The 10004-nt window shown below is 39.9% G+C and overlaps 3 protein-coding genes across 9 annotated transcripts in view; 1 reads left to right on the top strand and 2 right to left on the bottom strand.

The window, feature by feature from the left end:
* LOC111433322 (probable alpha,alpha-trehalose-phosphate synthase [UDP-forming] 7) overlaps positions 1-1504 on the top strand; it is a 4974-nt gene extending 3470 nt beyond the window's left edge. The window contains exons 3-4 of the mRNA XM_023070342.1: positions 121-394; positions 529-1504. Of these exons, the coding sequence (XP_022926110.1) occupies positions 121-394; positions 529-825 (571 nt within the window). The 3' untranslated portion in view covers positions 826-1504. The remainder of the gene's footprint in view (positions 1-120; positions 395-528) is intronic.
* A 427-nt stretch (positions 1505-1931) lies between these two features.
* On the bottom strand, positions 1932-3922 carry LOC111433323 (protein GRAVITROPIC IN THE LIGHT 1-like). The gene has a single exon (XM_023070343.1). The coding sequence runs from the start codon at positions 3519-3521 to the stop codon at positions 2124-2126; it is 1398 nt and encodes a 465-aa protein (XP_022926111.1). The 5' UTR covers positions 3522-3922; the 3' UTR covers positions 1932-2123.
* Positions 3923-4436: 514 nt separating this feature from the next.
* LOC111433324 (ER lumen protein-retaining receptor A-like) lies at positions 4437-9547 on the bottom strand. Of its 7 annotated transcripts, none has more exons than XM_023070345.1 (9): positions 8614-9544; positions 8417-8493; positions 7779-8044; positions 7021-7136; positions 6303-6376; positions 6157-6220; positions 5959-6058; positions 5815-5883; positions 4806-5240 (listed from the first exon to the last, which is right to left on the bottom strand). In XM_023070345.1, exons 1-7 carry the CDS (start codon positions 8727-8729, stop codon positions 6022-6024), a joined length of 750 nt encoding a protein of 249 aa, XP_022926113.1. In that variant the 5' UTR covers positions 8730-9544; the 3' UTR covers positions 4806-5240; positions 5815-5883; positions 5959-6021. The 7 variants fall into 7 exon arrangements, with proteins under 7 accessions (XP_022926114.1, XP_022926113.1, XP_022926117.1 ...); XM_023070349.1 differs by having other exon boundaries at positions 5874-5883; XM_023070346.1 differs by having other exon boundaries at positions 4437-5240; positions 5874-6058.
* Positions 9548-10004: the final 457 nt, after the last annotated feature.

Here is a 10004-nt window from a genome sequence, read left to right as displayed (position 1 = left end):
CCCCCCCCCCCCCCCCCCCCCCCCCAAAAAAAAAAAAAAAAAAACGGTTCTTCCATCTATTTTCCTTTTCATCTTTGTATTTAGATATATAGCAGTTGTTTGAATCTTGGAATTTATCAGGTGGTCTGCCGATAAGGACTGGGAAAATTGTGGTCAAGGTAGTGATTTTGGCTGGATACAGATCGCAGAGCCAGTCATGAAATTATATACAGAAGCAACTGACGGCTCTTCTATTGAAACCAAGGAAAGTGCCTTGGTGTGGCACCACCGGGATGCAGACCCTGATTTTGGTTGCAGTCAGGCCAAGGAACTGTTGGATCACCTTGAAAGTGTGCTGGCAAATGAACCAGTCGCTGTAAAAAGTGGTCAGTTTATTGTAGAAGTGAAGCCACAGGTATTTTCTTCTATTAAGTTTCTAAAATAACGCCAATTGAGCTGTTCCTGAATTTTTTTGGAAAGATAGAAACAAATTCTCTCGCTCATTAAGAGTCTCTGAAGATTGATTCAAATATGTATTATTACTTTTAGGGAGTCAGTAAAGGTTTGGTGGCAGAAAAGATCTTCACTTCAATGACGGACGCAGGCAGACGAGCTGATTTTGTGCTATGCATTGGTGATGATAGATCTGATGAAGACATGTTTGAGATCATTGGTCATGCAGTATCAAGTGGCGTCCTCTCTTCCAATACATTAGTTTTTGCCTGCACAGTCGGACAGAAACCAAGCAAGGCCAAGTATTACTTGGATGACACAACTGAGGTCATAAACATGCTTGAAGCCCTTGCAGAAGTTTCAGACATTTCTTCTCCTCCAGAATCCCCTTGACATATTTGCTCCATGGTGGCGTAATATAACGTCCTGCAGTCTCTTCTTCTCCTAAGCGAGTGACGAAACTGACCTCGCTGGCTGGTGATTAGTATCGTATTCATTTTCGGCTTGTTGGAAATGGAAATGGCTTGATATATACAAGTGGGATGCTAAGTATGAAATAGGGGGAAGCATTCAGTCTAGGCATTGGGGACTCGGATGGGGATGGAATGGAATTTATATGGGCCGACTGACTGACTGACTTGGGAGGATGTAACAGAAACAACATAGAGGAAGATGGCTGAATGATTTGTGAATAATTCGAGGCACAGCCATTGATATTTACACGCTGGTTTGAAGTTGGCAGTCTCCAGGGAGTTGTTATCTCACAACCTTTCGTTTGATTCCATACTAAATCTTTGGGTGGTGGGATGATGATCGGAGTTCGAGTAGAAAGTGAGAAACAGAAGAAGCCTGAACTCGTTTTGTTCTGAAAACTGTACCAAAAATGGACAACATGAATGATGTCCTTTGTCCTTTTTCTTGTTAAATTCTTGAGTGCATTTGTTTTCTCAATGTTGTTACTTGAACCATTTTCATTTTGCTCACAAGAAATCTGTAAATTTCCTATATTTTGCTAAGATTTGCACTACATTTTTGTTAATAAGAATGTGTTTTGCGACGTGGATTCCAAGCATAGGGTATGTTGTGGGATGAGCTTTTTCTTTGTTTGAGTTAAGAACACTAAGGTCTCATATTGGTTGGAAAGGGAAACGAAACAATCGTTTAAAACTTTGAGGGAAAGCCCGTAAGAGAAAGTCCAAAAAGGATAATATATCTTAACGGTGAACTTAGACTGTTACAAATGGTATTAGAGTCATATTCCGAACGATGTGCCAGTAAAGATGCTATGCCCCCAAGAGAGGGGATTGTGAGATTGGAAACTTCTCCATTAATAACCGAGATTTAAAGCTTTGAAATGAAGGTCAGTAGCCAGGGTGGGAACACTTGGTTCAAAAGAAAAAGAAGAAGTCATGATAGTGTTGTTCAGAATTAGTTCATTTATTTATTTTTCAATAATATCATCATGTTCTATGCTAAGGACCTTACTTTAAGATTATATATATATATTAATATCATATGTCTGACTGTATATTACAATGCAGATATTTATACAATTCATTGAAAAAATTCAAAATAGTTTACAGTTCGCTGCATCAATTCTGATCTAACGGTCATGGAAGCTTAGAACCTAACGGCTGAGATTTTCCGAACAATCGATCTCCTTCGTTCCGAGTTCCTACCCGCCATCGACTTTAGCGACTCGGCGGCGATAAATAAACCCGACTCTGTACCACCGTCTCTCCAATCTTGAAACCCGGAACGACGGTGAACCTAACTCGGGGCTCCGACCCGGATCCTACGGTGGAATCATTCATGTCCGCCGGAGAAAACAACGTTTCTTCGGTAACACATTGCATGTAAACTTCTGAGAATCTGCTGTTCTTCCTCACTTGGAAGATCGTAACGTCGTTGTGAAGTGAAAATGCCAAACACCGTAGAAGCCAAATGCGCTTCGACATCTCGGCGAAGGCGGCGAAGAACGTCGTGTCGGGAACGCCGCCGGAGTTCATGATTTTCCGCTGGTTCAGATTTCCGAAGAGTGAGCACTCCATTTTCGCGTGGACGAGTTGGAGGTACTTGGAGCGGGTGAATTTAGCGAATGAGGAGTTGGGGTTTTGAGATATGAATATTTTTGGATTTACTGGTTTGAGCTTCTTGAATTTATCGAACATTTGGTGGTTTTGCTGCTCAGCGAGAGGTAGGGAATCGTTTTGGAGTATGAAATTTGTGTCGGTTGTAAAACCTTCGAACATTATTTTGCAGACGAACGATTCGAAAGCGAAGTTTCGATGGGTTGACTCGGGGAATTCGGTGTCCGAACCGACGATGCATTCGATGGCCGCGTTGAGGTCCCAGCTTGCTGATTCCATTTCGCGGATCATCAATTTCACGAAATTTCTGATGGATCTTACGGTATAATGGAGGAATTGGGCAAAGTGAGTCGGATTCAGAATCGGAAATTGAAGATTATCAAACATGGATAAAGAGCCACTTGCATCCAGCTTCTTCTCCAACGACTTGTTGAACGAAAGTAATTCACCAAGTTTTTTCTTCAACGAGACAATGCCGGCATTCTTATGCTCCGATTCAGCCTGCATTTTCTTAATCGTAATTTCGTAGGTTTTCATCAAACTTTGCTGTTCTTGAATCTCCGAGAGCATTAACGTCACCTGGGGTGAGAGATCGAGTTCTTTCTTTAAGAAGCTTCGTTTCAAGTCTGAAATGACCTTTAATTCGTCCACCACCGCTTGGTCTGCAGCTTGAATTGCGTCACTGTTGTAAGGACTCTGTGCCATTTGAAGCTCGGCGTAAGCTGCTTTGATTGAAGTAACGCTTGCAAAAAGCTTCGCAACCAGAGCTTCCATGACTGCCCTGTTTCGAGCTTTGACATCTTCTTCACGTCTCTCGAAGACTTGGGATTTTCCTCCATGAATACTGGAATTTTCTTTGAACTTGTTGTGGGAAACCAGAACGCAGATGCCATTACTGGACGCGATCCTTTTTGCGTTCCTGAGATTGATTACCTTCTGAAATGTCCTGACGAATCTCGTCTTGCTCTTCATACATGATTTGGGTTTGATCGTTTCCATAAGAAAAAAAAGAACACACGCTCACACTCAAAAAGAGAGCATAAGAGGGAGAGAGGTTCCAATGGTGGAAGCTTTGGTGATTGGCAGAGGAAAACAGAGTTAGTAGTAAAAGAGCTAAAGGGCAGAGCCGAATTTTCTTTGCAAAAAGCAAAAGCGAAAACTTTGACCGTGTCTCAGATTAAGGCCGGAAATGGAGGTCCGGCTCTAATAAAGCAAGGATTTAAAGCGCAGGTGGGAGGAAAAGAAAAGGAAAAGGAAGCCATTGCCATTGCCATTGCAGCAGCACTGTCAAGATTGCAACGCAGTTACAGAGGTCAAGTACAGGTACTTAATACTCTGATTTTCCATGAAGCGACTCTGCTTCAATTTGAAGAAAGGCTGCCCCTCAAGCTCAGTTTAATAATATGGTTTCAAGAATATTTACAGCCTCAGCCTCAGCCTCAGCCTCAGCCTGGAGGTGATATTATTACAAATATTTGTGAAGTCTACGCTTGTAAAGTGATCGATGAGCTTCGGCTGTGATCAAATCATGGAACCCAATTTTAGTGATTGGACAATACAAGGCACTGGTTGGAATATGTGCTGTTCCGTTCTTTTAATGGTTAATAGGAGTCTCAACCAGCTTACATAAAAGAAGCTTCCTTCTAGAATGATCACAATAATGAGTGATTTGGGTAGAAAATGAATATGGTTAAGTAAAAAGGCAGTGGAGTGAAGGAGGGGGAATTAATATGCAAAGTGAAAAAATGAGGAGTCTTCATTAAGAGGGTTGTCGATGGCCAACTGGGTCCTCCCTCATGCTCCATATTTCCGACACAAATGAGACAAACTTAGTACACTAAACTCAGCTAACTTCCAATGGCGGACACCACAATGTTTGCTTCTTCTCTTAACTTATCAATCAATCATACATTCTCCCACAATATTCCTTCTAATCTTTGTATAGTTAAATAAGACATCCTTTAATGATTATAATGAAGGCACTAAGCATGCTTCAATCCATCGGTGACATCAATTTACATTCACATGCAGACACAGACAAGCCGAAAGTTTTAATATTGGGTTCTTTTTGGCCTTTCCCTGTTTAGCTTTTCTGGTTTTTCTTCTTTAGTCGAACCCTTTTCTCAATTCCAAACTAATAGTTGTTAAAAAATGACAGAGAAGACAGAAATTTGAAAGTAGTGGAACAGGATTCAAAGCAAGGCAAGGACTGGCCTGGGGTTGAAAACTTGAAAAGGGATTCATACTTACAATCATGAATTGAGAAGAACGGTGAAGCTTTTGGGGATTGGCAACGCACTTTGGTAAGGCCCGTTCCCATCCCAAGTGCGTCTGCTCTTTGCTTTAACCAGTGGGGGTCTTCACAACTTTCACCTCAAAAGACTCGATTCATAGCCTTCACTTCCCATACCACTAACTTGAACTGCAAAAAAGGAAATTCAAATGGAGTAGAATAGCCCTCCTTAGTAGGCATCACCATTAGTTCAGTTCAACAAACCTTCCATTTCACTGTACATCCAACCATTTCAAAATTCAAAGTTGTCTTTTACAGAAACTCTGTTTTCAGAACACAAAATGACTCTGGTTTCGTTTATCTTTAGATGTTCTTCCTCTGATACACCTAAATCAGCCTTATCTTCAGATCAGACATACTGATTCTTCTTTGGCTTTCATAAGCGGTGGCTGCAGTTTAAAGTATGAGAGTTGTCCAATGATACACTGTGAAGCACAACAAAGTTGAAAAAAGAAAATTCAGAAACCATCAGAGACTTCTTGAATAACATTAGTGACGAGCTATTGTACTGCAACTAAAGGGAAAAGGCAAAGTTTCGTAGATAGCTCTGCTATACTGTACAAAACATCGATGTGTTTTACATTGTTTCAGCCAACCCTGATACATTGTACAACACTTCCAAAAAGTTGTCAATAATTAACTTCAAAGTTGTCAACAAACACGAAGATGACGTTTGCCAAATGAGTACTCAGCTTCAAATTTGATCACAACAATGACAATGGAGGAGGATGCTAAAAACTCAAATGTTGAATGTACTACAATTAATCAAAAACAAAAATCAAAACCATATTTCCATTGATATCTATCACTAGTCGTAACAAAAATCAACTTCAAATTTGTTCTCTGTAACAATGGGAAAGTGGTTTCCTTGGCAATGAACTTAGGAACTAGAGAATGGCCTATTGCATCAGCTTATATAATCTTGAAGTTAGGCTTCCCAAGGAAATCCTTACAAGTTAGAAATGAAGAAAAGCAACCTAACCTCAGAAACTATATTACCTATGAACAAGGTTAATCAAAGAGTCCCTATAAAATGTCAGTTTCCGTCAAGAACCCACCTGTGGTACCCTACACGGAAATGAAGGAGTTTGTGATGATTGAAGTTAGGTGTTCCATCCCTACTCCCAGGCCAAGTTTACCTACCATCGTGTAAAAACTTTGCTGGATCTCAAGCTCCATAATATCGTACCCTGAACCCAGATCTAATCAAGCTGGCAACCGAAGCTTCGCATTGTTTCTCCAGCTGCAAAAGGTAGATTAAAAAAAGAAAATTATCGCACGAATTGATACAGCAGTGTATAAGAAAACAAAAACAATACCCTAGGAGTTTGCTTCAATCACCTAATGTAGTAGTAGTAAAAAAAATCAGCATATAAAGCCGCCTGAACCAGGCCAGCGATGAAAGCTACAAGAAACAAAACATCATGTAAGACATCTAATGATAACAACTGAGAGTTTGTGTGACCAAGACCAACCCAAATCTTTACCTATCCACCGATTGAAGTGTGTGTATGTGAAGTATCGGTAGATCCAGTTGAGGATGTAGAGTGCACGATAAGCTCTGCAGAATGATTTTAGTTCCAATCAGAAGAACTGTTTTTGCAAAACAATTACGAGAGGGTACACCAAGAAGAAGCTTGGATCTAAGCTAAAGTAAGAGCTTCTTCCCAAGAAGATCAACAGGAATTGTATCTGTAATATCTATACAAATTTCATCTGCAACCCACTTGCCAAAACCTTCTCCATGATAAAATGGCCGGTAACAATCATAAATTCACGACAAACATGTAAAATTTTCTTGAAGAACATATTGGATGCGTAATGCATGGCTGTTTAGTCCATTGACATCGAACATGAAGGACTTTTCATAAACCAGTCGGAATCAGCATCATAATGCTCATGCATCCAAAAGTTTTTAACACTTTTGTAGGAGACTACTTTAAGGAAATCTATAAATTTTCAGGGCAGCAATTGACCCAAATCCTTGACCTATGTGAATCTAAAAACCCATTTATATATGTCAATTAGAAAATTTATTGATTTGATTGGTCATACCTCTAAGGGATACGACTACATCTAATACGACCAGCAGCAGAAATGGAAAAAGAGTGAGTGGTCATATTCCTTTAAAGATGATGAGGTTATCAAAGCAAGAAAGTAATCCTTCCATAAAGCGCCAACAACCGTAAAGGGAAATATACGAACCCAAGAAAGAAGACATAATGACTGGTTAAATTGTCCACATTCCCACTTCGTTGCAATAAAACTAATTGAGGAAGAATTGCTACGGCCTCCAAGTATATTGAAAACGCCCAAAAGATCTGGAGCAAAAAAAGTTCAACAATATCATTTTCTATTGCATCATATCCTTGCTCATTTAGAGAGTACATGGGATACCCTAAATGGGGATTGGATCAGAGTAACAATGTGGATTATTTATACAGTAATAAAATGACAAAATATAGCATTTCTAACAAGTATCAACAAAAGTGAAATCATCATGTCTATGAAGGTAACATGGCAAACGGGTAATAGGAAATGATAAAACTACATTGCAAAAATTTTAGTTTCGACGCTAATGTTTCTGCAGGACCTCTTCGAATTGTTCGTTAAGGGACGCAAATATTTCGTGAGAATAGTTAAGACCTAATCACACTTGGGTAAGGAATGCACCGCGATAGAAAACTGCTCATGAGTTTTTGACCAGGAGAGTTTCCAGTGATGCTCTAGTGCTTGTGCAGGCTTGCACAAATCCAATATATGAACTTTTGCAGTTAGGGAACAGATCATCATCTTGGTTTTAATTACATATGGAAATTGCCTAATTGGGATGAAATGTGGAAAAAATGAACTGATTAGGCTCATCAATTGTACGAACGGAATCGATAACTATGTATATTGCCAATGCTTCCACACAAACCATCAAACGCAAACTAAAATCATTTATATTAAAAATGTCTCACCTCTTGAAACCCAAACTTCTCGTTCACTAAAAGGGCGAGAATGAAACATGCAGCAACAAGAAAATAATGACGAAAAGTGTCAAGAACTTTATCATATGACCGCCTCACGGTTGGATGCAGCCTCATGCACCAAACAATTGCCAGAGAGCTTGCTATAAAAATCAGCTTCATCACAGTGTTATAGATAGATATGAAATCCGTGAATAGATCCAAATACCGGGCCAGAAAAACAATGGCATACAGCTCCTGAGTCTTGAGAGAAATTCCTTCAAAATAAAAAATTTTAAAATCAGCAAAAGTTCTGATGAAGGGAGTCTCTAATCGGTAAAAATCCATCTTTAACCTAGTTATCTCGAAAACTAAGGGGGGCAAAAAAGCCCTAATGCTCCAATCATCAGCACAAAAAAGTACCAAAACTTCATCAAAAAAGTTAATTAAAATTCAATTGATCAGTTATAACACCATCCGGAAGCTGAACTGACTAAAGCCCTGCTTCAAGAAGTCGATATCAGAATCCCATTTCCATTTATCCACCAATGAGACCCACACTGCTTGTTTCCAAATTCTTCGTACCATTTTCTCTTCCTCAATGCCAGAACCAAATAGAAAAAAAAAAAAATGAAAGCACTGATAATTACCGGAGCAGGATTTAGTAGCGTATATTTTGAGAAGAAGAATTAAAATACTGATCAAGTGTGTCATATCGCCGGCGAACCTGAAAATATTCATGGTTTCCGAGCAAAGAAGACGATAGGTAGGTTAGATTATGGAAAACAAGAGAGAACGGGGAAAAGAGGCGGAGGGAATTGGGAAAGGGCAATGACTGGAAACAGACGTGGCAACTGGAAACGCCCTCTCCCTCCACGATGGTCTGCGCATTCGCCGCCAACAAAACTGACACAGCGCCAAACAGATCATCAATTTGACCATAAAAATCATAACAGTCCACATAATTCTTTTTCTTATTATTAATCAGTAGGCTAGCGAGAAGGGCCGGTTTGGGTTTTGGTGTCGATCAGCCCATATGATAATGGGTTAGGCTTGGCCCAGCCAACAAGGTCCACGATCCATTCCATCCATTTGAAAAGGCGAGGGGACAGAAAAGTGATTGAGTTTGACAAAATTGTTAGATTGTGAATGTTTTTCAAAGTTGGGAAAACAAGAACATGATTCCCTAGATTCGCCAAGCTCCCGCCCTAGCCGCCTCGCCTCGCCTCGCCTCGCCTCAGTGGCCGCAATGAATTGAACCCACCGCCTAAAAAGTAAGAATAAAGTTTGAAATAGCCGCAAAGGTCGCCATTGGCACGTGAAAACCCTTCAACTCCATTAGTTTAATCGCACAACACATTACAATGCAAATCGAGTTTGGATGGCCCCTCCCCCCTGTCTCTTGGGAACTAGACACCTTTCAGCTTTCCCAATCCTCTTAAATCATACCCTCCACTCCTCTTAACCCCTGACACTTTTGCACTTCTTGCTTCCCTTTTCATGCTAATCAAGTTGATTTCAGAGCTCAAACTCGAACTGGGGTGCTGTTCTAATCATTTGCATCATGAGCCACTTCAACAACTGGGTCAATTGAGACCAAACCCAGATGGGTCAAGTTCTGGGCATTGAGATTCTGGGTTTGGGTTGTAGAGAAGAAGTGGGGGTTTCAGAAATCCAGGCGAGGTGCATGCAAATGCATAGTGTGCTCCAAGAAAATAAAGGAAAGCCCCCACAAACCGAAAACAATAACGTCTATGTCTGTGTAGGAAGGCATAAGACAAGAGACATGTGATGGGTCTGAGATGAGATTTTGATGGGATACAGAGAATCCAAGAAGCCACACATCAACAAAAATGTACTATATTCTAAACAAATATATGGGCCATGTGGAGGACGCATTCCCAAACTATCCTTTTCCATTCTCATCCTAACCCTCCACCTTTGCAACGTCATTTGAAATTGTCCAAATATACATGGTCTCCGTCTCTAAGCAAGCAAGAGGTTTCTAAAAAATACTCTGTTTCTCTCTTTAATTCATGCCACATCTCATACTTTTCTATCTTTATCTTCCGTTCATCAATGCATTTAACCTATAAAATCTTCTCTTTTTTATTTTTTATTTTTTATTTTTTATTTTTTATTTTTTATGGTGGGTTTAGGTCAGTAAAAAGGAAAGTAAAGATGAGTGGTTTTTAAGTAGGTAAAATAAAATTTACATTTGTGTTGGTTGGTTTCTTA

This window comes from Cucurbita moschata, unplaced genomic scaffold (assembly GCF_002738365.1).
Source record: "Cucurbita moschata cultivar Rifu unplaced genomic scaffold, Cmos_1.0 Cmo_Scf00041, whole genome shotgun sequence".
NCBI classification, from domain to species: domain Eukaryota; kingdom Viridiplantae; phylum Streptophyta; class Magnoliopsida; order Cucurbitales; family Cucurbitaceae; genus Cucurbita; species Cucurbita moschata.
This window is presented reverse-complemented; position numbering and strand designations above follow the sequence as displayed.

Excerpts from the sequence above, each read along its gene's own strand:
- LOC111433323 (XM_023070343.1), bottom strand. The coding sequence starts at position 3,521 with ATGGAAACGATCAAACCCAAATCATGTATGAAGAGCAAGACGAGATTC.
- LOC111433324 (XM_023070346.1), bottom strand. The coding sequence starts at position 8,729 with ATGTGGACTGTTATGATTTTTATGGTCAAATTGATGATCTGTTTGGCG. Across the intron at positions 6,221-6,302 it reads ACACTTCAATCGGTGGATAG|CTTTCATCGCTGGCCTGGTT; the intron begins GTAAAGATTTGG and ends TGTTTCTTGTAG. Across the intron at positions 6,059-6,156 it reads TTTTACTACTACTACATTAG|CTGGAGAAACAATGCGAAGC; the intron begins GTGATTGAAGCA and ends TACCTTTTGCAG.